Below are 26,567 nucleotides of genomic sequence, written 5' to 3'. Positions count from 1 at the left end.
GTTCTGCACCAGCCACTGAAACAGCTACAGGGCACATTAGTAAAGTGATCATAAAACAAAAATCAAAGGTGGCCGTGTTGGCCATTGGAAAAAAAAATCTGAAATCCATATAGATAAATGTAGATGCTTTATCCCCTCCAACTACTAGGTAGAACTATCCAATTTGGCTTCTATTGGCTCTTTTTTACCTAGCACAGCATCTAAATGTGTCTCTAGCTTTGTTAATATAAAGACTGCCTAGCTGTTCTCTACTTCTGGTTTCCTCCAACCGAGGAACCTGTTTGGTTCGCCCAGAATGGAGACAGTTTTGAGTGAACAGCTAGATTTTTTATTTTCAGAAATGGAAGATCAACAATTGTCTGTGACTTTCTCCTTCTTCCCTATGGTCCTGGGGGAACTGAGTCCATCATGTCAGCTGGCAGAGCCCAGTTTCAATGTCTGCAAATCCTCCTCCTCCATATCATCTTAAGGCTCTGTCTATGCAGACACCCTGACGACTACAACAGCCGCTCGGCCTTTTCCCCCTCCACCCCCACCCCACCATCAACCTGCTTTTTATAACAACTTCCCTGATGAAGAGATCTGGAGATCTCTTTTGTGGTCACAGTTTTGGTGACCACAAAACAGTTTCCTTAAGGCTGCGATCCTTGACAAATGGACTAAGGAGTAAGCCCCACTGAGTTCAGGGGCATTTACTTCTAAGTAAGCATGCGTATGATGGGGCTGCACAGATCTTTAAGCAAATGTCTGTAGCCTGCGCTTCTGCATATTATTTTCTCAGAAGTTCAGTTGGACGCTGAATCCAACTGGGCTATATTCTCATGTAACTGTCTGTGCAAACGACCACAGCCTACAGCCGAATCCTCTGCATGTTTACTCAGAAGAACGTCCCACTTGATTCAGTGGAACTTACTCCTGTGTAACCATGGTCAGAAGCACTAAACCCACACAAGCAGCAATCCAAACATAGTAGGCAGCAGCAGCATGTACTCTCTGGAGGACAGGCAGTTATAGAGAGGCGGATGGGGAGCAGTGAGTATTTGGGCTTTGTGTTCATTCATTTCTTTTCTTGCATGGGCACTAGATTCAAGATTCAAACCCTTTCTTCCCATCCACCCACCAGCCACATTTAACTTCTGGAGACTGTAGGAAAAGTGGAGAGCTGAAAGTTAAGAACATCAGAAGAGCCCTGCTGAATCAGAACAAAGGCCTGTCTAGTCCAACATTCAGTTCACACAACAGCAAACCAGATACCTATGGGAAGCCCACAGCTTGAAGAATTCTAGTGCAGATATGAGCATGCTATAATAATAATAATAATAATAATAATAATAATAATAATAATAGGCATCCCTGACATTTCCTCCTATGGCAGCCTTTCCCCAACCTGGTGCCCTCCAGAAATTTTGGACTTCAATACCCATCAGCCCCAGCTAGCATGGCAAATAGTCAGGAATGCTGGGAGCTGTAGTCCAAACCTTCTGGAAGGCATCGAGTTGGGGAAGGCTAACCAAGGCAAAACGGAAATGGTGTTTTACCAGGAAGAGGTACCAGAAAATAGGGGCTGCCTCCTGGATAAAGGGGCAGCTGGTGCGCAACATAGCACTTATGCAGAGAAGCTTTGTGCTAGTGCAGGAATTCACCTGGTTCTCATGATTGTACTTGTCTACCTTCAGTTCCAGAAGCAGGTGTCAGTCGTTCTGTCTCAGGAAGGCTCCACCCACAGACCTGACCAGGTGGGCTGCTCAGCCTTACATTAAACAGGGGCGGTGAAGGGGGTGAGTTGTGGTATTTCCTCTGAATTTACATGTCAGAGGGAAGAAGGGAGTTGGAAGGTCTGGTGGGGGAAAACACGGCTTTCCAGCCCTTCCCAAGATGCAGAGAAGCCAGAGTGACAGTTGCCCTTTCAAACAGAGGAAAAGTTTAGGTAAAAGAACCAAGGAATGGGCTAGATGATATGGAGAAGGGTGGGAGTGTAATTCTGTATCATATATTGGAGTGCCTAACTTTCTGCTTGCATCTTTCTGTCTCTTTCTAAACTAGATCTTCCTCCAACTTCTAGCTATTGGCTTTTGGCCTCCCATTCTTCCACCATTGGCTTCTTTTTCACCTCTCCTCCCCACCCTTCCAGAGTGTCCTGCTTTTCAGTTGCTTCCCAAACTTCCTCTCTCCTTCCTTAGAGCTGCCACTTTTCTTCTGGCAGGGCTGCCTGAAGCTCTAATGTGACACTTCTAATCTGCTTTACCTTCCAGGAGCTCAGGGCAGCATTCCAGTTGCTTCTGTCTCCACTGCCTGCTTTTTATTCTCACATCAACCCTGTGAGGCAGGTTAGGTTGCGAGGTTGGCCCAGGGTCACCCACTGAGCTTTGTGGCTAGCTGGGGGTTTGAAACGGTTTCTCTCCCCTCCTAATCCAGCACTCTAACTGCTACTCCACAGTGGCTCTCATATCATCTGCATGGCATATAAAAATTAATTGGGGGCAGCATTTCCTGGCCATTCTCCAACCATGCTGGAAGGGCTGCTCCAGTTGAATTTCTGCCTGAGACTAAACTGTTAAAGGCATAGGACTCCTGCCAGGAGAATGGTGGTAATCCCAGTGCCTTCTGACTTGTTAGGGCCTGCCTTCTCCCTTTCTGCTATGACCCTTTCTGTAACAAACTGGTCGTGATCTCCTCCCCCATGTTCCTGCTCTGACCCTTAGGTCATTTTCAGAGGCCCTTCTCCAGATGCCTCTGCCAAAGCAAGCTAGGCAGGTGGCTACAACAGAGAGGGCCTTCTCAGTGGTGGCACCCCACTTACGTAATAAACTCCCGAAAGAAGTTTGCCTGGCACCTATCTTGCCAGACACATCCTGCTTCCTCAGCTACTTTGCTCTCCCAGTGGACTTGTGCCACCTGCTAAAGGGATCTATCCGTTCTGCTGATGGCATTACCCCAGCAACAGGACCTTCAATGTTCCAGAAGCCAGAGACCTCAACAGAATTCCTTATCCATGGCAGAGGCACGGAGTAGCAGGTGACCACAAGGATCAAGTCCTTGAATTCCCTCCCTGCAGAGGCCTTCCTTCCTCCAAAGAAAGCTAGGTGGGTGGTTACAAGAGAGAGGGCCTTCTCAGTGGTGGCATACTACTGATGGAGTAGCCCCCCGACCCCAAGAGTTTTGCATCTATGTTGTCTTTTCAGTGCCAGGCAAAGACCTTTCTTCTAGGCATTTTAGAGACCTAGTTCTAGGTTATTATGGCTGTTTTATCAACTCCTGTGCTGTTTATTGTTTTGCATTATATTGTATTTTATTCTTTTAACTATGTGTTGTATTTTATATTTTAACTGTTCTATGGCATTTTAGTTTTTTACCTGTTCCTAATCTGCCCAGGAAACATTAGTTTCATGGTGCCTCACATTCCTCTGCCTTGATAACGTGGTAAAATCTGCTGATTCTGAGGGTTCCTTGGGAAGAGGTGTTTCTGGGAGATCCTTGAGCTGCAGGTAACAACTTAGGGTGCAATCCTATGCATGTTTAGACAGAAAGAAGCCCTATAATTCCCAGCATGCCCCAGCCAGCCAAGCTAGGAATTGGCTGAAGCATGCTGGGAATTATAAGACTTTTTTTCTTTCCAAACATGCTTAGGATTTAAGTGGAAAGTATATTCTGGTATCTTCCAAATCGGGAGAAAAGTGGGGTTGAGAATGATGGTCTCTTGTGGGTTGAAACTTCCTTAGTTCTTTCTGACTGCTGATGTGTGTCTTTACCCCATTTCTAGTAACTCGTATGCGTGAAGTGACTGAAATCCAGGAAAAGTATCCAAACAAGATTCCGGTAAAACACTATTTTCTGGTAGAAAGGCTGACTAGGACCTCCTGAGCTCAGCTAGTGACTGCAAGAGCAATGTGTTGATTGCCGTCTAACATGTAGGACTGATCAAAGACACAACTCAGTTGTGATCATTTTACTTTACTTACTACATATCTATAGCCTGAGCTCTTTAGACTGTTCATGAAATAAGAGGTAACCCCGTGTTATGAGACCTGGAGGGGGAATAACATTTCCTACTGGTGGACCCCTTCTTTATGTGGGTTCTCCAGGCAAAGAATCTCTGATAGGCTTCCACCAGCCAGGATGAACCTCCTGATACACCCTTGTCTGTCCAGCTGCTTGGGGAGTTTCTGAACCCTATTGCCAAGGATCCCCCCCTTTAGCCCAGACTAAGGATGCTGGAGAAACTCGAGATGGACTAAAATGAGTTTGGATTTCTAAGAGTCTGACCTGTGGAATCTGCTGCAGAGAGACCCCCTCAGACCTCACTGAGTCCATGGACTTTCAGATGTTTTTTAACGTTCCTGAAACTTATGCATATTTATTTGTAGGAAAATACACAAGTTTCTGCTGAGAGTGGTAAATATACACAGGGGGAAGTTGAATGGAATGGGGGACAATACACCAAATGTTACGTGCTAAGGTAAATTATGTAAATTGTTATGAAACCTCTTACATAATCATTTGCATATTTTCTGCATGTTGAAAAAAATTTGCATCTGTCTGTGAGTGGACGACGGAACAAAAGGTGCCTAACAATCCGCAAAACACAGACAGAGCAAAGTTTACATAGTCCATACATCCCTAACCTTTCTTCTATGAAAAAAGAAAAAGGTGCTTTGAACTTTCTTTCCCAAAGCCCAGAAACAGAGTTGGCCGAAATCCTCTTTTAAAAAAAAAAATCTTAAACCACAGTGGTAGCTTTGTAACCATGCAGTCCTTCATATGGGGAAGAGTTCAGTGAGAAATCCCTTTTAAAACAGCACAGCCAAATGTCAAAATATAAAAAGGAGTTTGTTTGGGGGAAAAGGAGGGGGGAAACCAGAAGAGGCAACAATCACATACATACCCAGAATTCCAAATAAAATCAAAACATCAGTCTAGCTTAACTAGTCACATCACCTATTTGAGTACAGTTTTGGGTCCTAGAACATATGCTGAGGGGTTTTTTGAAGAGAGGATGTTCAGCGAGAGAGTGCATGCGTGCATCTGGCTTCCAGTTAGATGATATATAAAGAGCTCTAGAAAGACTGAGGGGATTTTTTTTATGGGGGTCTTTGCTCAGTAACAGCCAGCCCTTTGCAGAGAGTGATGGTTGGTCTGTACAATAATGTGATAGCTTCCATTTCTGATCTCAGTGGTCTAGTCAGCAAATCAGACAATTATCTAGTGGCTGGACCCACCTTCTTAATGATGGTAACTTACAACTCAAAAGCCCAAGGTGGTTGGAACCGTTCAGTCTATTCAAGAAAAGGGATTAAGGTTTTCTTCTCATTTTGGAGGACAAAGAAGTGAGATAAGGCTAGATAAAACTGTTCACGTTGCCAAGCAGAGAGGCAACTGCAGATGCTCTAGGGGGCGCTGTGGTCCTATATCAGAAGTAGGGGTTTCGTTTGTCACACCCCATAAAATACAAAAACAATAAAACAACATAACATTTTGACAACCCTGACTTATTATATTTATTTATACACCTCCTTTTTCCCAGTACTGGGACACAAGGCAGCTTACAAACATTAAAACATATACAATTAAAACATATGCAAATATACAAAAGTTAAAATATGATTAAACAACAATACAATTAAAATTATATTAAAACAGCATTTTAAAAGCTTACCCCCAGGTTCCATCTATGTCCCAAAGGCCTGCTGCAACAAGCATGTTTTAGCCTGGGAGCCATCCTAGCCTCCCTGGGAAGGGTGTTCCACAACCATGGGGCAGCCACTGAGAAGGCCCTCTCCCAGGTTCCCACCAAACATGCCTGTGACAATGGTGGGACTGAGAGAAGGGCCTCCCCAGAAGATCGCAGGACATGAGAGATTCACAAGGGAAGAGATGGTCTTTCAGATAACCTGTGCCAGAGCCGTATTTTAGGACCTTATTGTGTTTTTGCACAGATAAGGAAAGTTCTCCTGGCCAAATGGTCGCCCTGTTGCATTAAATGCCTCAAGAGATGTTGGACTAATACTGTATGAGTCTTCAAGTAATCTAGAGCTCTCTGTCTTGGGGCGGGGGGGACAGCTTTTCCACACTTTTTTATTTGATGGAAGTTGATCAAGAGCTCCCATAGGGTTTAGGTGTAGCGCAGGGGTAGGCAACTTATGAACCTCCAGATGTTTTGGCCTACAGTTCCCATCATTCCACACCATTGACTATGCTGGCTAGGGCTGATGGGAGCTGTAAAGGCCAAAACATCCAGAGGGCCACAAGTTTCCCCACCCCTGGTATAGTGGCTAAGGTTGAGGTGTGAATGACAAGTACCTAGTTCCCATTTCATTTCTGCTACAAACTCGCCAAGGCTGCAACCTATGCACATTTAGGAGTAGCTCCCTGAACATAACTGAGACATGCTTCTGAGTGAGTGTGCATAGGACCAAGCTGCATGCTGGGTGCCCAGATGCAAAGGAAGATGTGGGTTCTTGTACTTCTAACAATTCTGTAGTAGAAAAGGGAATTTCAGCTGATGCAACTTGCCATGGGATCTGCGCCTGCTGAAATTCCCCCTTCTACACCACTGCTAAAGGTGTGGCAGCCCTGTCTTCCTTTGCATCTGGCCACCCTAATGCATGGGCCTTGGAAAGCCACCAACTTCAACCACCCTCCCTACACAGATGTAATATGGGGATTGTAATGCTACTGGCCCACCATATTGGATGATTGCAAAGAACTAAAGAAATGGTATGTATTGGGGCACTGGTGCCTCTTGTGTTAATTCCAGCCACCAATAGTTCTTCCAAGTCCTGGGCCAAGGGTGGCTAACCTGTGGCCCTCCAGATGTTGCTGGATTACAACTCCCATCAGCCATTCTGGCCAGAACTGGTGGGAGTTGGAGTCTGTGATTCCCCTCCAGATGTTGCCAAAGAAGAGAAACAGGTTCTCAGCATGCAAAGTAGACTGACACAAGAGACAATCCTTTGAGAAAAAAATCTGCAGATTTTTTTCTCTGTCCCCTGAAGAAGGCCTAAAAGTAAGAAAAAGGCCAAAACGCCGAAACATTGGGCTTCCTACATTTTATTTATTTATTTATTTATTTATTTATTTGCATCCTGAGAACCTGTTTCTCTTCTTTGTGATTTACTTTGGATGCTCACCTCCTTCTGTTTCCTTATCATCTGTTGGGGCACGCCCCTGTCCTGGGCAAAGATCTTTCCAACCCTGTCCCCTGACTTGCATATTCTTGGTCCCACATTCAAAACATATGCACTGCCACTGAGCTGTGGCTTTACTCCCCAAACTGCTCCTGAGGTTAAGGTCTCCTATACCTACCTTCCTCTACTAGGTAGAAGTGGAGTTCCTGGACCCCTGTGGTCTTCCCTGTTCATGTGAAGCTGCTGAACCCCGGCTTTGCTAAATTCTCAAGAGCCATAACTATTGAGCCACCTCTAACCCCTATACAAATCACTCTGGGAGTAGTGAGACTCTTCCCCAGCTTGAGGCTTTCATGCTTTTTGCATGTATCCATTAATTAAATGGACAATCTGACTCTACTGTTTGTTTGTTTGTTTGTTTTATTTGTTTGTAACATTTATATCCCACCTTTCCTCCAAGGATCCCAAGGCAATGTACATGATCCTCCTCCTCTGCTGTGAGTTGGTTAAGCTGAGAGTCAGTGACTGGCCCAAAGTCACCCAGTGAACTTCATGGCCAAGTGGGGACTAGAACCCCGATCTCCCAAATGCCAGTCCAACACTCTAACCACTATACCACACTGGCTCAGCCTCTCACTGTTCCCCTGAAGAACTTGGAGCAACATCTGTTTGCTTCCCAGACAAGTTCCTATCCCTCCTGGCAGGTTACAGGGACAGGTCTGCTTATCCAGTAGTACTTCCTTCCTCCAAACTGGTTTTGCTGTAGATGTTTTAGACCACAGCTCCCATTATACCTGATCATTGGCTATACTGGCTGGGGCTAATAGGAGCTGTGGGCCAAAACATCTCAAGGGACCCAGGTTGGGGAAGGCTGCTTTATTGGAACAAGCCAGGAACAGAAATGATGGCTTGAGTAAATAAACCACAGTTTGTCCTTGTTGGATGCAGTGACAAACCATGGTTAATTTAAACTTCAAAGAGGATGCTTCTGATCTCCTCCCTTGGAGCACACACTAAAAGAGAAGAAGAGATGGGGGAGCTCTTGAGCCCAATGCTCCAGCACCTCATTCTCATAGCACTAAACTGTGGTTTAGAATTGCATCTGAACTGGGCCGCTGTCAGGCTGTCGCCAACCACATGGTGATGAGATTGTGTTCAAATCTGGTTGCAGGACTGGAGGCCCCAGATGGGGGAAGGATGCTGTAGTCGAACTTCCATCCCATGCCTTCTAACTGTTCTATGCTTTCTCGCTTTCCAGGTGGTGGTGGAGCGTTACCAGAAGGAGAGGGCTCTCCCCCAGTTGGACCGGATCAAGTTCTTGGTTTCACCAGACCTATCCATGTCTCAGTTTGTCTTCACTCTGAGGTAGGGATGGGGGAGAAATCTGCTTGGCTGGGATTTTAATGCAAATGTACCTAATTTCACACTTTCAAACCCAAACTCTGTAATCCTTAGAAATCTGCATTTCTCTGAATTTTGCAATGGAATTGCCCACTCAAAAAAGTGCACATAAAAATGTGCATATTAGGAAGAAGTGCACATATAACATTAAAATGCATTTATATTAGGAAAACGGAGAGGAAAAGATGTATATAATAGGCAAAATTGTGTGCAGAAATGCATGTATTAGGAGAAATTAACACAATAATGCCTCTTGCATGTATCCATTTGTTGAGCTTATACCTGAATGATTGGGCTGCCCAGTTAGTGTGCTTATTAATTATTGTGGTTTTAGCTTTGGTTAAACATTTTACACTTTTTAACTGATGGGGTTTTATTATGATGTATTTATTCTCTGTTTCTGCAAACCTCTGAGAGATATCTTTTGATATGGTAAGTGGTATATAAATTGATTAAATAAATAATAAATATATGTATTTTATTCATTTATTTATTATTGCAATTATATCCCACCTTTTTTCCTCTTGCAAGGAACCCAAGGCGGCTTACACGGTTGTCTTCCTCTCCATTTTATCCTCACAACAACCCTGTGAGGTAGGTTAGGCTGAGAGTCAGCGGCTGGCGCTAAGTCACCCAGTGAGCTTCATGGCTGAGTGAAGACTAGAACCCAGGCCTCCTGAGTCCTAATCCAGCAGTCTAACCACCACACAACATTGGCTGTCAATGAATTTTCATGCAAACTTTTTTTTTAAAATCTCAAAGTTTAGTAGGAACTGAACTGAAGGGTGGAAAAATGAAAAAGTTAGAGAAACTAAACCTGACAGATTCATACATCCCTACTCTGAGGTAGGAAGTCATTTTCATATGATGCAGGAATATGGGTGGGGGAAAGAGAGCGAGTTGTACTTGGCTCTGATAACCTGATCTGATGAAAATTTTCTTTCAGTTCAGCTGGCAATAGATGCCATTGTGTTCACATTTTTTGCCTGTGGGTGTTCGAAGGGTTTTTGTTTTGTTTTTTGTGGAATCCTGTTTCTGTGGAAGGAGACTTGGCCTTTAGCATCAAGATTGGGTGGCCATGGTACAGACCTGGATTGACTTTGAGTGAAGTCCCATACAGCCTTTCTCCCTGAACAGATAATTAGCTTCAGCAGGAACTGGCCCTGTGCTCTACAGTAGTTCCTTATTCAGGAGGGTTAGAAACCTACATCCTTTTAAACAGACCTGATGTTCTCATTCAGAAAAAAAAAGTCTGCTATAGAGACAACATTATGTGATTTTAGAAACCAGATACCTTTAACTAAAAAGCAGGATGATATTAAACATGAAATCCAGTAACTCCCATCCCCTTCTCTCTCTCTCACCAACCCCCATTACCAAAAGGAGGCAATTTCATGATGTGTGTGGTGGTAACATAGGTCTGGTTCCCACATGCAAATCATTAAGTTAGATACATGCAACAGACTGTGTGATCTGACTCCATTGAGGAGTGCTACATTTGAGGGGAAACAAAACCCATCTATGGGGTCTTGCAACAGCCTGCTCACCTATGCAAGTCGCTCGTTGATGCTCCGATATCCAATCTCCTGCATTTGCCACAAGGCTAGTGTGTGGAGTAGCACAGCACAGCTGCTGTGCCATAAATGTCAATACACGGAGGGAACAAACCTATGTCCCCTAGATAGCATCTGGGGGACATAGAATTTTTTGGTTTCCTGGCTCCACACTCGAAGACAGGGCTCTGAGCCGGGAAACCGTGCTCCCCACCCTCTCCCCCTCATAGCCAATGCAAAGAAAACTGCACCAGCTGCCTCTCCATGCTCAATACATGGGAAAGAAGGTGTTCCCAGGGGTAGGGAGGGGAAGAGGCCTGGGAGGCTGGCTTCTGCCTTTTCCTATTGCTGCCCCAGCCTCCTTTCCTCGCCCTCCCCAAAGCCTCTGTTAGACAAGCAAAATCGCCTGTCTAGCTAAAATGCAGCACAAGAGGCATAGGATACTTGTAAGCCTCTGAGTCTGGGGGCTTACAAGTACCCAGGGCGTAATCCATAGGATTGCATCCTTAGCCTACTAATAGCAATGGACAGAAAATGCCTACATGAACTAATCCTTACATTCTAGCAAGCAAGCCCTTTGTGGCCATAACCTAGCATGGGGGTGAGCAGACTTCAGGCTTGTTTGCTGTATTTTATTTTCCACTAGAATCCCAAGATCTACCAACCAGAGCCGGGTTCAAAAGACATACACTTAGGTTTAAGAAATGGGGTGCCTCTGAGCACATCCTGAACCTAGGAGGGTTTGTTTTTTAAAAAAATCACAATTCACAGCCCTTTCAAAACAAAAGTCCGCTCCTGGTTACCCCAAGCATCCTTGATTTCAACATCCCAATTTAAGTGGAAAATGTGTTGTGATTGGCGACAGTTGCCAATCTACTGCAAATCACCCAGAGATCTACCAGCAGATCCCAGTCTACCAGTCTTGATGGCTTTAAAAAGGGGATGAGACAAATTCAAGGAGGAGAAGGCTATAGAATCATAGAATAGTAGGGTTGGAAGAGGCCTACAAGGCCATCGAGTCCAACCCCCTGCTCAATGCAGGGATCCAAGTCAGAGCATCCCTGACAAATGGCTGTCCAGCCTCATCTTGAAGGCCTCCAGTGTGGGAGAGCCCACCACCTCCCCAGGTAATTGGTTCCATTGTCGTATTGCTCTAACAGTCAGGATGTTTCTCCTCATGTTCAGCCGGAATCTGGCTTCCTGTAACTTGAGCCCATTATTCTGTGTCCTGCACTCTGGGATGATCGAGAAGAGATCCTGGCCTTCCTCTCTGTGACAACCTTTCAATTACTTGAAGAGTGCTATCCTATCTCCCCTCAGTCTTCTCTTCTCAAGGTTAAACATGCCCAGTTCTTTCAGTCTCTCTTCATAGAGCTTTGTTTCCAGTCCCCTGATCTTCTTTGTTGCCCTCCTCTGAACCCTCTCCAGTTTGTCTGCATCCTCTTTAAAGTGTGGTGCCCAGAACTGGACACAGTACTCCAGATGAGGCCTAACCAGTGCTGAGTAGAGGGGAACTAGTACTTCCTGGGATTTGGAAGCTATGCTTCTATTAATGCAGCCCAAAATAGCATTTGCCTTTTTTGCAGCCACATCACATTGTTGATCACAAGCTGAATATGAGCCAACAACAATTCCAAGATCCTTCTCGCTTGTAGTGTTGTTGAGCCACGTATCCCCCATCTTGTAACTGTGCATTTGATTTCTTTTTCCTAGGTGCAGATCTTGGCATTCATCCCTATTAAATGCCATTCTGTTGTTTTCTGCCCAGCGCTCCAGTCTATCCAGATCACTTTGAATTTTGTTTCTGTCTTCCAAAGTATTAGCTATCCCGCCCAATTTTGTGTCATCTGCAAATCTGATCAGCATTCCCTGCACCTCCTCCTCCAAGTCATGAATAAAAATGTTGAAGAGCACTGGGCCCAGGACTGAGCCCAGAGGTACCCCACGCGTTACCTCTCCCCAGTTTGAGAAGGTCCCATTGAGAAGCACTCTTTGAGTCCGATTCTGTAGCCAACTGTGGATCCACCGGATTGTTGTTTCATCTAGCCCACTTTGAGCTAGTTTGCTCATCAGGATATCATGGGGCACTTTGTCTAAAGCTTTGCCAAAGTCGAGGTATATGATGTCTACAGCATTCCCACAGTCCACAAGAGAGGTGACTGGATCAAAAAATGAGATCAGATTCATCTGGTAGGACTTGTTCTTGAGAAATCCATGTTGGCTTCGAGTAATCACTGCATTGTTTTCAAGGTGCTTACAAATGGATTGCTTTATCATCTGCTCCAGAATTTTCCCAGGGATTGATGTCAGACTGACTGGTCTGTAGTTCCCAGGTTCCTCCTTTTTGCCCTTTTTGAAGATAGGGACCACTAGGGATGGCGGAGAATTCCACCACGGATTTCAGTGAGGCCGAATGCACTGGCATTCGGCCCCCCGAAATCCGTGGTGGAACGGCCTGCCACCCCCCACCCCCCCACAGATTCCCCCCGGGGACGAAGCTTACCTGGGGCAGATGTTCCAGACGGCGGCGCCTCCGGCAGCAGCTCCGGCAGCAGCTGGTCTTTCAACCGGCTGCCACGGCCGCCATTTGCATCCTGGTCTTTTCCGTGATAGGCTACATAAGTATTTACGTAGTCTATCACGGCAAGCCAAACAAAAAAAAAAAAGGCGTATGCAAATGGCGGCGGCTACAGCGGCCGCCATTTGCATTCCCTATTCGTCATTTTAGCCTACGTAAATATTTACATAGGCTATTACGGCAGGGAAAAAAGGAACGCAAATAGCACCCACTACGCTATTTGCGTTCCCTTTTTTTCGCCGTAAATATTTACGTAGGCTAAAACGGCAAAAAATAGGGAACGCAAATGGTGGTCGCCGTAGCTGCTGCTATTTGCGTACGCTGTGGGGGTTTTTTGCCGAGCCGTGATAGGCTACGTAAATACTTACGTAGTCTATCACGGCAGCCTGGCTGGATGCAAATGTTCACATTTGTTCACAATGTTCACAAATGGCTGTAGCGGCCGCCAGTTGCGTCTGCAGCAGCCTGTCCGCAGCCAGAACCCCGGCTGCGGACAGGCCTGGCCAGCAGCTCTGCGGAGCCACTGCAGAGCGGAGTCAGCCAGGCAGGATTCTGGGAGGGAGGACCAGATCGCCTCCCCCCCATCGAGGTTTCTGGGGGGAGGGATGGAGTGCCTCCCCCCCACCGCGAATCAATTCCACGAAAAGGTAAGTGACTTTCGTACATCCCTAGGGACCATATTAGCCCTCCTCCAGTCATCTGGCAGTTCCCCCGTCTTCCATGATTTCTCAAAGAGAATAGACAGTGGTTCTGAGAGTTCTTCTGCCAATTCCTTTATTACTCTAGGATGCAGAAGTAATTCAAAGTAATGAGGTGTTCCTTGACCATATGCCCATCGACCTCAAGCTGCAATCCCGCCCCTTCAGCCTGTACTTTGCCTTTGCCAGGGGGGTCATAGACCCTCTTTGGGGAGAAGACTGAGCCAAAGTAGGAATTGAGCACCTCTGCCTTTTCTTTGTCATCTGTTATCGTTTTGCCGTCCTTATTTAATAGCTGAACCACCATTTCTTTCCTCTGCCTTTTACTATGCACGTAGCTGAAGAAAGCCTTTTTGTTGTGTTTAGCATCCCTTGCTAACCTCATCTCATTCTCAGCTTTAGCCTTCCTGACGCCATCCCTGCAATTCTGTGCTACCTGCCTGTACTCTTCCTTTGTTACTTGGCCTTCTTTCCACTTCCTATATGGAAAGAAGGCCAAGTAACAAAGGAAGAGTACAGGCAGGTAGCACAGAATTGCAGGGATGGCGTCAGGAAGGCTAAAGCTGAGAATGGCTACTGATAAAGCTATCAATGGCTACTGCTTCTGATGGCTAAACCCTACCTCCAGTATCAGAGGCAGAATGCCTATGTACACCAGGTACTGGGGAACATGGGTGGGAGGGTGCTGATGCATTCATGTCCTGCTTGTGGGTTCCCGATCAACAGCTGGCTGGCCACTGTGTGAACAGAATGCTGGACTAGATGGACCCTGGGTCTGATCCAGCAGGGCTCTTCTTACATTCTTCCCTTTTGCCTACCCCCCCACCACCGGTGTAGTTAGCTGCCACCAACCTGCTTCTCTCCAGCTGATCTCACCTTGACACTTCTTCATTCCCTCCTCCAGAGCCCGTCTATGCCTCAGGGCCACCCAAGCCTTCTACCTGCTGGTGAACAACAAGAGCATGCCCTGCCCTAGCCTGACTGTTTTGGAGGTCTACCATGACAACAAGGATGAAGATGGCTTCCTCTACATGACCTATGCTTCTCAAGAGATGTTCGGCAAGGCTGGGGTTTGCAAAGGCTAGCAAAGCTGTCCTGGAAAAAGCCTGAATGGTCCTGCAGTTCCCCCATCCTTGCAAGGCCTAGTCATCATTACACCAAGAATTTTTTAAGACTGCTTTTGTGTGAGAGTGGTATGGGCGAGCATCTTCCACAGTAGGCTGAGATCTGCTTCTGCAGCTTTGTCCCTGGAGCAACTTAACTAGCCTGCATTTGTATCTGCCTGAAAAGACTCGGGGATGATGCAGCGTTTCAGGGGTCATGGCTTTCCTTACAAACTCCACAGGGTCATTACTTAATCCACTGCCAGCTTATTCTTTTTAAGTAGTTTTGTTCCGATATCACGTTATATACAAAGAGCCTCACTTCATATTTTGCACAGAAAACCTTGTCTGGATTTTTTTTTTTTTTTTTAACAAAGCTGATTGGCCTAATGGGGTTTTGAAGAGTTCCACTAGTGGAAATTTTAACTGCACGGCTGTTTGGTTACTGCAACTCTTTTATTATTATTTTTTTAAGCCTTTTCCCTTGAGATTACAATAAAGAAATATGTGGGCACGATTGCACTCATCTGATCTGAGTAAGGCTGTGTTCTTCTTTTTTTCCTTCCCCCAGGTGGAATGAGTGATTATAAAATAGACTGAGCCATTCAGTCTATTACCTTCTCAAAAGATGGGGTGAAGGTCGTTTGATCTCCATCATAAGGAAATACAAAGGCCCTTGAGACTTTGCCGGAGTCTGAAGAGGCACCAGATAAGAGGGGCTAGAATAAACCTTCTGAACGCAGACACAGCCACACACACACGCCTTCCCATAGGGTAGAGAGGGCTTTTGTGGGTGCTTCATGTGGCTAGGTCCCATAACTGTATGGCAGGTCACCCTATTACACCAGCAAGCATGGGTTCCCCTTTCCATAACTAGGAATGCATGGATTTTGTTAAATCTGTTCCATCTGCATTATGCAGGTTGTTAGCCATCTTTTGTTCCTTTACCCACTCATTGACAGAATTGGATTTTTTAAAACCAGAATTGTGTTATTTCTTGCACTAATTCACATTAGCACTAATGCACACTTGTGCAGATGTGCTAATGCAAATTAGCACACACACCCCGAAAAAAGTGAAAAACTGGTCCACAATTGCACAGGACAAGTGCAGTGGACAGAATAGACAAGTCCACTGTGGACACTGCAGGTTGGATTCATAGAGATCCAAACTCATTTGAATGACTTCCCTGTGTGTAACTGCTAAGAATGTGGGGCAGGAGAGTACTTGCCATGGCAGTTCTTGCACAGATGAGTATTTCAGCCCGCCTTACCTGACCTAGTATCCTTCAGAACTGTCTGACTACAACTTCCATCATCCCCAGCAATTGTCATGCCAGCTGGGGTGATGGGAGTTGTAGTCCAACACACCTGGAAGGCCCCAGGTCAGGGAAGGGTAGTTTAAACTGTTCCCATGTTCAACAGTCTTTTCCCCCAGCTGGACTTGTTCCTGGTTTTGGAGCCTGGTTGGGGCAAAAAGCACTCTTAATACTCCTAGAAAGGGGGTGGTATTTGTGGCAGAGAATTGGTAGGTGGGAGGGACCCGAGAGCACCCATCCCTACACTACACAAGGATTGGGAAACTTCTTCCTTGCAAAATACAAGCTCCCACTCCTAATTCCTATGCCTTTTTGGAGCATTCCCTCTGGGACCTGTTCTAACTGGAATTCTTAAGGGGTTCCCCTCTGCTGGTTAAACAGTCATGTATTCTAGCGCCATGACATCACTAGCTGACTACATTTGCATCCTACCCTTTCTTAGTGGCATTCACAGTGGTGTCCATAAACACATCCCACACTTCCCGTTATCCTTGCAACAACCTTGTGAGGTAGTGCCTGACACAGGATCAGCCAATGGTCCTATGGCTGAGAGAGGCTTTGAGCTAGGGCTGTACAGATTGTGTAAAATCTGTTCTGTCTGTGTTTCGTGGCTTGTCAGGCGCCTTCGCATTGATGGAATTAGATTTTTTTTGTTTGTAAATTTGCGCAGATTCACTTTTGCCAAAATGTGCACATGCAAAAATGTGCAAATTCCCCCCAAATGTGCATTTTCATGCTTTAGCCTAGAGGGGAAATGTGTGTTCTTGGCCAGGTTTTTAAATTTTGCATATTTTTCTATGAGAACATTTACACAAAATTTGGGAAAGTTAGAAAAATTTTAACTTTTAAAATTTAAAAGTCCATGGAACTTAAAAATTTAAATTTAAAAGCTCCACAAGTCCATGGAATCTGCCTGATGGGGAAGTTGGTCAGCTGCAGAGCCTGTGGTTCGGATTCATGAAAATCCAAACTCATTTGGTTTCATTGCAGATTTCTCTGACATCCCTACTTTGGGCACAAGCCTCCTTGGCTTAAGCCAAGGGTGGAGAATCCTGTGGCCTTCCAGAGGTTGCTGGACTCCAGTTCCTATCAGCCCCAGCCAGCATAGTCAGGGGTACTGGGAGTTGTAGTCCAAAATGTTCTTGGGAGGCTGAGGGTTTCCCATCCCTGTCCTAAGCCCAAACTCTTATCAATTACACTACATCACCTCTCAATTAACAAATGGCATGTCCAATGTGTCAGTGTCAAAGTAAATGAGGGCAGGATTTTTCTATGGCAGAGGTGCAGGCCTTGTCTTCTTGCTGCCCCCTCAGTGCTAATGTTGCTTTATAAAGTTTTCCTGGCTTGATCCGATGAGGTCTCTGTCTAATAATTCAGTGTTCAGTTTCTGACAGCCAGATGCTCTGGAAACTTGCTCACTGGGCGTGTTGTTCCAATGGCCTTCTGCTATTGTTTGCCTCTAGCATCTGCTGCTCAAGAATACTGTCTCTGACCATGGTGGGGTTCTACTAGGTAGCCGTTGGCAGTAGCAGCCGCTGTGATGTGACCATCTTTGTTTTCAATCCATCTAAGCTCAGTCCAGTCACTGTGCCTTGTGGTGCTGCTGAACTCCATGAAGTGTTATGTGCAATACTTTATTTTCTGGCCTTAGTCCATTCCTATATGTCAACTTTAGTGGATAATCTTAAGCTCTGCTACTAAGAGAGGACCAAGAACTCTATCCTCACCATTAGCAGGTCTATAAACATCTGTCATGCACTTCTGTTGTGATGGCAGAGACTCTGGCTGAAATTGCACATTGACAGCCACTTTAATGATCCCTCGGGAGTCATCTCCCACCCACATGCATGCTTCAGTTAATGTGCTTTACTACCATTCACAAATTATGATTGTCACACTTCAAATGTCACTGTGCACTCTCCAGTTACTGTGGGAGAAGATGCCCACGCACATTTGTCTGACCTGGATGCTGATCCTCTAGTGCCGGCTTACTAGACTTAATGTGACATGGTGGCGACTAGTGCTGTGCTGAAAATTTCTCCCACATTTTTTTTTTTACCATTCTCATTCAATTTGACAGAAAAGAAATTGCTTTTGAAAAGAAATTCAAAGGAGGAGAAATTTCAGAGAAATTCTCATGGGCTGGGTTTGGGGTTCTTGGACTTACTTTACTTATGAGGTGGCCAAGGAGTGTGCATGAGTGTCCTGTCTGTCATTGTACAGTAATCTCTGTGGCAGCCTGTAGCCTCCCTGGCTTCCCGCACTTCAGTTAAAGACATCGTGAGGAAGACATCACGAGGCAATTCCTCCCATGGGGCTTTTTCAGTTCAGGAAGCGCAGGTGGCCTGGGAAGCTGCAGAGCAATGGAAAGATGTGTAATAGAGAGAGAAAACACACACGGCACCGTCAGCCACCTCGCAGTGATTAGGTAAACTCAAAAATACCACCAGAAGAAATGGAAAATTCTGCCTCAGAAAAGTGGAAGCCTCAACACAGTTGCTGCTGTTGCCACCAACAGAAGCAGTGCAGTAAACCAAAAACGCTTAGGAAAAAAGAACCTGTGCGACAACCCCTGCCAATAGTGAGCCCAGTCTGTGAGAAACTGTTGGAGAATTTCTCCTCTTCTAGGAGAAATTCAGTGAAATTCATAGCATCATAGAATAGAATCATGGAATAGTAGGGTTGGAAGGGCCTTATAAGACCATTGAGTCCAACCCCCCAATTTCTCTGCCCACAACTCTTGAGAGGCCATTTGTGCACAGCTCTAGTGGTGACAATCTAACAGTGCTTAGCTCTGTCCTTTATTCTTTTTTTATTATTTGCATTACCAGCCCATTTATGCCACTACCACTTTTCCCACCCACCCACCCAAATCTCCAGTGAAACTGACAAGCTTGGAGGGCTGTCTTGTCAATTTCATGGATGCTTGGCTAGGTCTGCTGTTGGTATTAGGTCACCAGCCCTGATCCACATCATGCCCTTTCGAAGTGGGAGAAAACATAGGAAGCCAAGTCAGTTCCATCCATCCATCTAGCTCAACATTGTCTGTGCTGTCTGGCAGCAGCAATCCAGAAGGGGACTGATTTGGGGAGGGTGGCTGGCCCCTTTGATTAGGGATGTACGAAATGACTTACCTGGTTCATTTCGTACATCCGTGGGGGGGGAGGCGCTCTGTCCCTCCCCCCGAAATCCTTGACAGCCAGCACCGCTCCATGGCGACTCTGCGGAGCCGCCAGCCAGGGCAGCCTGCAGCGACATCCGGCCACTGCTGGGCTGCACAGGGACGCAAATGGCGGCCGCCATAGCCGCCATTTGCGTCCCTTTTTTTCCCCGTGATAGGCTACGTAAATATTTAAATAGCCTATCATAGCTAAAAAAAAGGGACGCAAATGGCGGCGGCTACGGCAGCCGCCATTTGCGTTCCCTTTTTCGCCATGATAGGCTATGTAAATATTTACGTAGCCGCCATTTGTATTCCCTTTTTTAGCTGTGATAGGCTACGTAAATATTTACGTAGCCTATCACAGCCTCCACAGGGACGCAAATGCGTTAGCCGTGATAGGCTACCTAGGTATTTACATAGCCTATCACAGCTAAAATGGTGAAGCGAATGGCGGCCGCGAGCAGCGCGAATGGCAGCAGGTGAGTGCTCTGTTTCGCACACCTTTTGCGGGGTGGGGGGCTTCGTTCCGCCACAGGTTTCAGGGGGCCGAATGCGCTGGCATTCAGCCTCACCAAGATCCATGGTGGAATTCTCCACCATCCCTACCTTTGATGCACTTCCCTTACCATCCCTGTGGATCTCACCACTGGGTTTTGTTCTGAAAACAGCACTGGCTGAGTTTAGGCTCATTCATAATCTGTCCTACCCAAGAGTTCAGCAGTCAGTGATGATATTCCATACAAACTCATCTCTGTACATTTCACTGGAGCACTCAGAGACAGGCATGGGAGAATCCCCCGACATCCGGTCGTGGGGGGGGGTCTATCCCGGGGAAATCCAGGCTGCTTAGGGCCCTGTGGATTTCCCAAGAGCCCTGGCATATCTGCCATCATTTGCAGGGTGGCTTTCCAGCTGTCTAAAAAGTGTGATAGGCTAATGGCAGCCACCATTAGCTCATCGCAGGAAAATTACAGCCATGAATTGCATAGTTTATGGCATTTGCAGCCATAAAGCACTTCCTTCTATGTAAATTGCTGCCTTTTATGCCACAATTTACATAGAAGGAAGCACTTTACGGCCACAAATTCCATAAACTACACAATTTACAGTCATAATTTTCCTGTGATAGGCTAATGGTGACCGCCATTCAGCTTTTGCACCTTTTAGACAGCCGGAGAGCCGCCCCGTGAACTACAGCAGATGTGCCAGTTGAGGGGTGCCAGGCCACTGAGGAATCTGGAGGTCAGATTCCTGGGAATTCAGCCTCGTTTGAGTCTGCAGTGGATTTCTCTAGCAACCTTACTCAGAGACCCCCTCAGCTCACCATTTAGTGGGTAGACAATGAAGGACAGACAGCAACAAATCAGTTGATCCAGCACTTTGCATCAGGGTGGTATTGCCCAGAGGAAGACTTTGAGAGGCTGTTCAACTATCTTTTCTATTTGCCTCCACTTAGCTTTAAGTGTTATGCTCGCTGGAGATCCTATTTGCTTAGTTAAGTTGTGACTCGGATTCTACCCTGAGATCATGGAATTTGCTTCCACAAGATGTAGCGACAGCCACCAACTTGGATGGCCTTAAAAGGGGGATTAGGCAAATTCATGGAGAAGGTGATCAGAGGCTACTAGCCCTGATGACTATTACCTGCAGTATCAGACCTCTCAATAACAGGTGCTAGGTAATACGAGAGGGGGGATGCTACTGGGGTCATGTCCTGATCATGCTCTTCCCACAGGCATCTGTTCGGCCACTGTGGGAACAGAATGCTGAAACCAGTGGGCCTTTGATCTGATCCAACATGGCTCATCTTGTTCCAAGCAATGTCTCACGTCTTCATTTGGCTGGGGGGTGGGGATTCCCTACCAGTTCTGCAGCTAAACCTGTTTTGTACTTTCTGCCCTGACGCAGGCTGTTGCTTTAGGTGATGTTCATAATGGGTTTTCAATTATTAATAGCCCTGCAATCTGTTGGTGGCTAGGCTGTTGCCCAACACAATAAATCTAAATCCATTAATCACATGAGATTCAGTCAATTAAGCATAATAAATAAATAAATATTACTTCTATACACCTTTGCATATGAATAAACAATTGTTCCAAAGGGGAAGGGAAAGCATACTTTATGTTTTAGATGAGGAACATCTGCTTTGCATCAAGCACCATGTTAGAAGAGCTGCCATTCCTTCCTGTGTGGGGGAGAAGGCGGGGGATACCTCTTCTAAGATGCCATTTGCCATCATTGGTGGCGTTTTGATTAATTAAAAATAATTAATACATAAAAAGAATATGATAAATACGTGTGTGTGTGTGTGTGTATACACTGTGTGTGTGTAGATATACACTGTGTGTGTGTATATGTGTGTGTGTGTATATATACTCTGTGTGTGTGTTTGTGTGTTTGTTTGTGTGTGTGTGTGTGTGTGTGTGTGTATATATATATATATATATATATATATATAATCTGTTACCTTGTCAATTATGAGCACCATTTAAACTAGGGAAATGCATTTGCTTCAAACAAAGCCCAAAGCCCAAGCAGAATTGGGCCACTTCACTCTAGTTCTCTTGCTTGCTGAGGCAAGGCAGGCTTCCCTCTAAAGACAACAGAACTGAACCTGCTCCAGAACAAGGCTTCATTAGCAAATTGTGTTCAAACATGCAGAGACTTTGTCTTCTGCAAATAGCATCTTTTGGTTTTGGTTTTCTAAACACTGCAATTATAAGCGAGGGAGAGAGGGAGTGCAGTTGAATGACTGACAGACCCACCTTCTAATCCTAGGACACATTTTACCATGGTCTCCAATCACTGTGCTTTGAGGAGGGCAAAGATGAGACCATGAGATGACCATTCTTCCAATGCCACCAGACTTCACTATGAAAACACCCTCATGTGTGCAATCCTATGGGAAAAGGCCTACAAAAACGCTGGCTGGGGCATGCTGTGAGTTGTAGGCCTTTTCCCCATCTAAACTTGCATAGGATTTCACCCTAAATTGGTTTTTAAGCATTATAACTCCCAGTTTCCTGCACCTATCCTTCTGAAACTTTGCAGGTGTCTTGCCTTGGTTTGAAGCACCAAATTGGGCACAGTGTCAATTCTGCGGGTTGGTGTACACCTCTGTTTTAAACCCATCATGAGGTTTTTAAATGATGAGTCCAAGCAATTAATTGACTAAACATTGCAGCTGTAGACAAGTGCTTTGCAAAGACTGGAGTGGGGTAGTATCACTGAACTTAAATCTGTGTGAGTGGAGCTCCCAAGAGTCTCAGAAAATAGAATTTCTTCACCCAATATAGTTCCCAGTTTCTCCTCACAGCTGTCAGTTGTCCTACACCCAGACTTGCATTTTGAGACTTGTATCAGCTCACAGCCCCTTGTATTCCAGAAATAACAATCCTGCTTCAGTTGATATGAACACTTTTTCTAGCATAAAACAGAGGTGAGACATGCCCTGAATTGTGTATATATTAAAAAAAACTCTCAATTTCATTTTTTATTTTTCCTTTAAGAGGGAGAGGGAGAGAGTGGTGAGACAAGGGTAGTCAAAGAGAAAGAGGGAGAGAGAAAAGGGGGTAGCAGAAAGAGCGAAGAGAGTGTCAGAGAGGGGGGGGGAGTGGTCCTGCCTCCACTGTATTCAGCTCCACCCAACAGATTACCCCCAAAGAAATGCAGCCCTGGACTCCATCCCTTCTTTAAGCACACAAACAACTTGAAGACTGTCATTAAACATATTTTTGCCATGGACAGTGGGTCATGTAAACAAGCTCTTGGAGAGGTTTCTTCCATCTTTGTATTTCTGTAGGATTGAAAGTCTGTTCCGGAAGCTGGGAACTCATTCCTTGTTGGATTTAGGGGACAACTTGTATGAACTTTAATCAGTAGCTACTTTAAAACACACACACACACACACACACACACACACACACACTAAATGGATGGCCTTTTAAAGGGATTCAACAACTCCATAGAGAATAGGTCTCTCCATGGCTATTAGGATATGGATAAAGAGAACCTCCATGTTCGGAAGCAGTGCACCACTGGGTACAATTTTCTGGGGAACAACAGCAGAACAGGGCAGATGCCTTCATGTCCTGCTTGTGGGCTTCCCAGAGGCATGTGGGAAGGTGCACTCTGCTTACTTGGGAGTAAACCCCACTGAATGTGATGTAACCAACTACTGAGCAGATATTTATAGGACTACGCTGTGAAAGGAGATTTGGTCTGATCCAGTAGGGCTCTTCTTATGTTCTCTGCCCCATGCCCTTGCTGCCTTTTTAAAAAATTAGGGGTAGATCTCAAGCCTGCATAGAAACCTAAACCAGGCTTGGAACCTGAAAGCCTAACTCTAATGACCAGGCTAGAGGTTTCTACATGGATTTCTCTGTACATGGCCAGAGGAACTCATTATTTCATATGTGCCAGGTCTGCACTTAAGAACAAGCTATGAAGCTGAGCCCTGCATCAAACTAAAGTCTAGTCCTAATGCCCAGTGTTAGCAGTCATTGTGAGCAGGATGCAAACAATTTTCCCAGGCTAACAGTGATTGGCAGAACACCTACTCAATGTTTAAAGCATTGCAGTCAAGTGCTACGGTGTGCTGAGTGGGGGGTAAATATTTCATGTGCTGGAATGCTGAAAACATTCATAAATATGACTCTAAAGTTAGCCTGGAGTGTGAAAACAGAGACAGGAGGAGAGGAGGCGGCTGCTGCTGGCACGCCTGGCCGAGAGACAAATTGCAGCGTTGCCAACATTTGCGAAAGAACCTAATGACTACCTGAACTGGATCAGGCCAAGAATCCATCTGGTCCAGCATCTGGTTTGCTACAAATGCCAGCCTAGTGTGGCCATGTGTCCTCTTTTACATTGGACAGTCCTCTAGTTGAAGTGCTGCCAGAGAAATGTCCTCTATTTGAAGGGCTGTCTTGTCTAAATCCAGTTTAAAGAAAAAGAACGATCAGAAAGAAGAACTGGGCCTTGAAGTTGCCCATCAACTGGACCTGGGCAGCAGGCTGAGGAAGGCATGTAGGTCACCTGGTCATAGTCTTCCTCTCTATGGTGAGATGTGTTGTCTTTCTATTTAAATTATAATTCTTTCTAAATTTGCATCTATACATATACATCAGCACAGGCAAATCTCATGAAGATCAGTGTCCTCTGTTTTGGCTATTCACAAGTGGTCACCCTAAGCCAGTCGAGATATCTCTGGAACAGCCTTCTCCAACCTGATGCCTTCCAGTTGTTTTGGACAACCAGCTACCTCTGGGAAGCCCACAAGGAGGACATCAGCATGACAGCACCATCCCATTCATGTTCCCCAGAGACTTCTTTGAGAGGCATAGGGCCCCTGATACTGTAGGGAATATATAGCCATCATGACTAGTAGTGATGGGTAGCCTTATCCTCCATGAGTTTTGATCTGCCTTAACTATTAGATCTTTAAGTAACACGGATCTATGACTCCCTTTCTGGGGTGCACCTTTTCTTCCCTTATCTCACACTGAGGGTTGTGTAGTAAGATGTCCCACCCTATCATGTAGGTTGATCTGCAGTGAGTCTGTTGGTAAAGGGGTGTCCTGAAGTTGAACTAGAAGGCTTTTGGTCCCTTAAGGGCTATGAAATTTAAAGCATTATCAAGCTGGGGGTGGGGGGACATTGCTCATGTGCTTTGCAAACAGAATGTCAAGGATCCAGCCCCTGGCATCTCCAGGCTAGAAAGGGTCAACTTTCCCCAACCTGGTGCCCTCTAGAGCTTTTGAACTCCAACTCCCAGCATGCCTGACCACTGGTGATGCTGACTGGGGCTGATGGGAGTTGACATGCAAAAGATCTGGACTGCACCAGGTTGGGGAAGGCTGATGTAGCAATGGTGAGGTATGATGGGAGTTGCAGTCCAGCAGTACCTGGAGGGCTGCAAGTTGCCTATCCCAGCACTAGAAGGTAATTGGTCTAGTGGCTGAAAAGACTCATAGGCCTTGTACCAAAAGACTCTGCCTGAGTCCCTGGAGAGCCACTGCCAAGCAAGAATAGACAATACTGTACTGGATGGATGGATGGATGGATGGATGGATGGATGGATAATTGGGCCTGGTACAAGGCAGCTTCCTATGAGTTTTTTCAGCCACCAGGCCAATCTCCTCCAAGTTCAGGGATGGGCAATTCACAGCCCTCCTGATGTTGCTGGACTGCAACTCCCATCACACCTCACCACTGGCTGTGCTGGCTAGGTCTGATGGCAGTCCACCAACATCTGGAAGGCCACATGTTCCCCACCCCTGTTCTAATGAATCAGAGACATTGGAGTTGCCTCAAAGCCATATGGCACCTCATGTCCCACACTGCTATCCATCACCCACATAAAAGAGATACCTTTAAAACCACAAATCATTTCTATCAACAGTGTTTCGGGGCCCTCACATACTCTACTGCAGCTTCCATGCAGCAGCTGGATGTTGTGGTCCACTAAGCAGAACAGAGCCCACCAGCCATCTTTGTTGGCCCACTGGGGGCTCAATAAACCTGGGGTTGCGAAAATGAAGAGGAGTGAATTGCCAAACATCTGTCAACCAAGGGCTGGTCTGGGACACATGGAGTCTGATGTGCAAGCCTGTTGAAAAATGCCTTAAAACTCCAAGTGAATGGAAGGCGAGTGCATTTCTTCAGCAGACTGAGCACTGCCAATTCTCCATGCGATACAGGTGCCTGGCTGGTAGGCCGTGGGCGGATTGTGTTGAATTATAGATTCTGTTGGATTTACATCTTTAATTTCCCAGGGGGTCAAATCATGGCCCACCCAGCAACCTCCTGAGTTGCCCTCTTTCTGGGTGCAGTATATTGTCTGTGCACCTATTTCCTCATTGCACTTACACACACACACACACACACACACACACACCGCATTGGCTCAGCTCAGCTGCACAACGGCTTTGCCATCCATCATTCTGTCGGCGGTGTTTACCTCGGCAATTGCTGCCTTCTTTCCCAGGCAGATGTTGGGAGGCTTCCCATGTGGGCATCTGCTTGGTCGGGGTTTTGATAAACATATATTTAACCTGTCAGCCCATAGCTCATCCATTTCTATCTCAAGCATCTCCTCGTTGGATTTTTTTAAAGCAGGAATGTGTCTGCCTTTGGAAAGCTAGCTTTGCCTCTGTGCCACAGTATCTGTAGGTTGGGAAGCAGATTCAGGGAGCTGCAGTAAGAGTGAGGGATGTACGGATTTTGTTAAAACTATTCCATCTGGGTTTCGTGGATTGTCAGGCATCTTTTATGCCATTGTCCACTCACTGATGGAATCAATTTTCTTTTACCAGAATTTTGTTCTCCTCGTACCAATTCACATTAGGGCAAATTCCCATTAATGCGAATTAGTGTAATCCCCCCTGCAAAAAAAAAAAACAGTGAAAAACTGGTCCACAGGTCTGCAGAATCCATGTGAGTCAGAAAAATCCAGTGTACTGCAGAATCCACGGGTCAGATCCATAGACATCTCAACTCGTTTGAATGTGGCTATATCCATGCACACTGTACCTGGCAACATGTCCAAATGCTTCCTTGCTCTTCTAAAGCAGAACTTCCCAAACAGGGGTCTCCAGATGTGGTAAAACACCTCTCATCATCTTCAATCAG

The 26,567-nt window shown here is 45.8% G+C and overlaps 1 protein-coding gene across 1 annotated transcript; it reads left to right on the top strand.

Annotated features, from left to right (window-relative positions):
- Positions 1-1,755: 1,755 nt before the first annotated feature.
- LOC146353450 (microtubule-associated protein 1 light chain 3 gamma-like) lies at positions 1,756-14,982 on the top strand. The gene is made up of 4 exons (XM_084832261.1): positions 1,756-1,927; positions 3,761-3,816; positions 8,383-8,489; positions 14,259-14,982. The coding sequence occupies exons 1-4, from the start codon at positions 1,876-1,878 to the stop codon at positions 14,437-14,439; spliced, it is 396 nt and encodes a 131-aa protein (XP_084688387.1). The 5' UTR covers positions 1,756-1,875; the 3' UTR covers positions 14,440-14,982.
- Positions 14,983-26,567: the final 11,585 nt, after the last annotated feature.

Source organism: Heloderma suspectum, chromosome 2 (assembly GCF_057233095.1).
Source record: "Heloderma suspectum isolate Gila_16-S chromosome 2, 16-S_ref, whole genome shotgun sequence".
Taxonomy (NCBI): domain Eukaryota; kingdom Metazoa; phylum Chordata; class Lepidosauria; order Squamata; family Helodermatidae; genus Heloderma; species Heloderma suspectum.
Note: the sequence above shows the minus strand (reverse complement) of the source record. Positions and strands in the feature narration are given on the sequence as shown.

Bases quoted from the DNA above. Each gene is read 5' to 3' on its own strand.
- LOC146353450 (XM_084832261.1), top strand. From the start codon at position 1,876: ATGCAGAGAAGCCAGAGTGACAGTTGCCCTTTCAAACAGAGGAAAAGT. The intron at 3,817-8,382 runs GTAAAACACTAT...CTCGCTTTCCAG, and splicing joins AGTATCCAAACAAGATTCCG to GTGGTGGTGGAGCGTTACCA. The intron at 8,490-14,258 runs GTAGGGATGGGG...TCCCTCCTCCAG, and splicing joins CAGTTTGTCTTCACTCTGAG to AGCCCGTCTATGCCTCAGGG.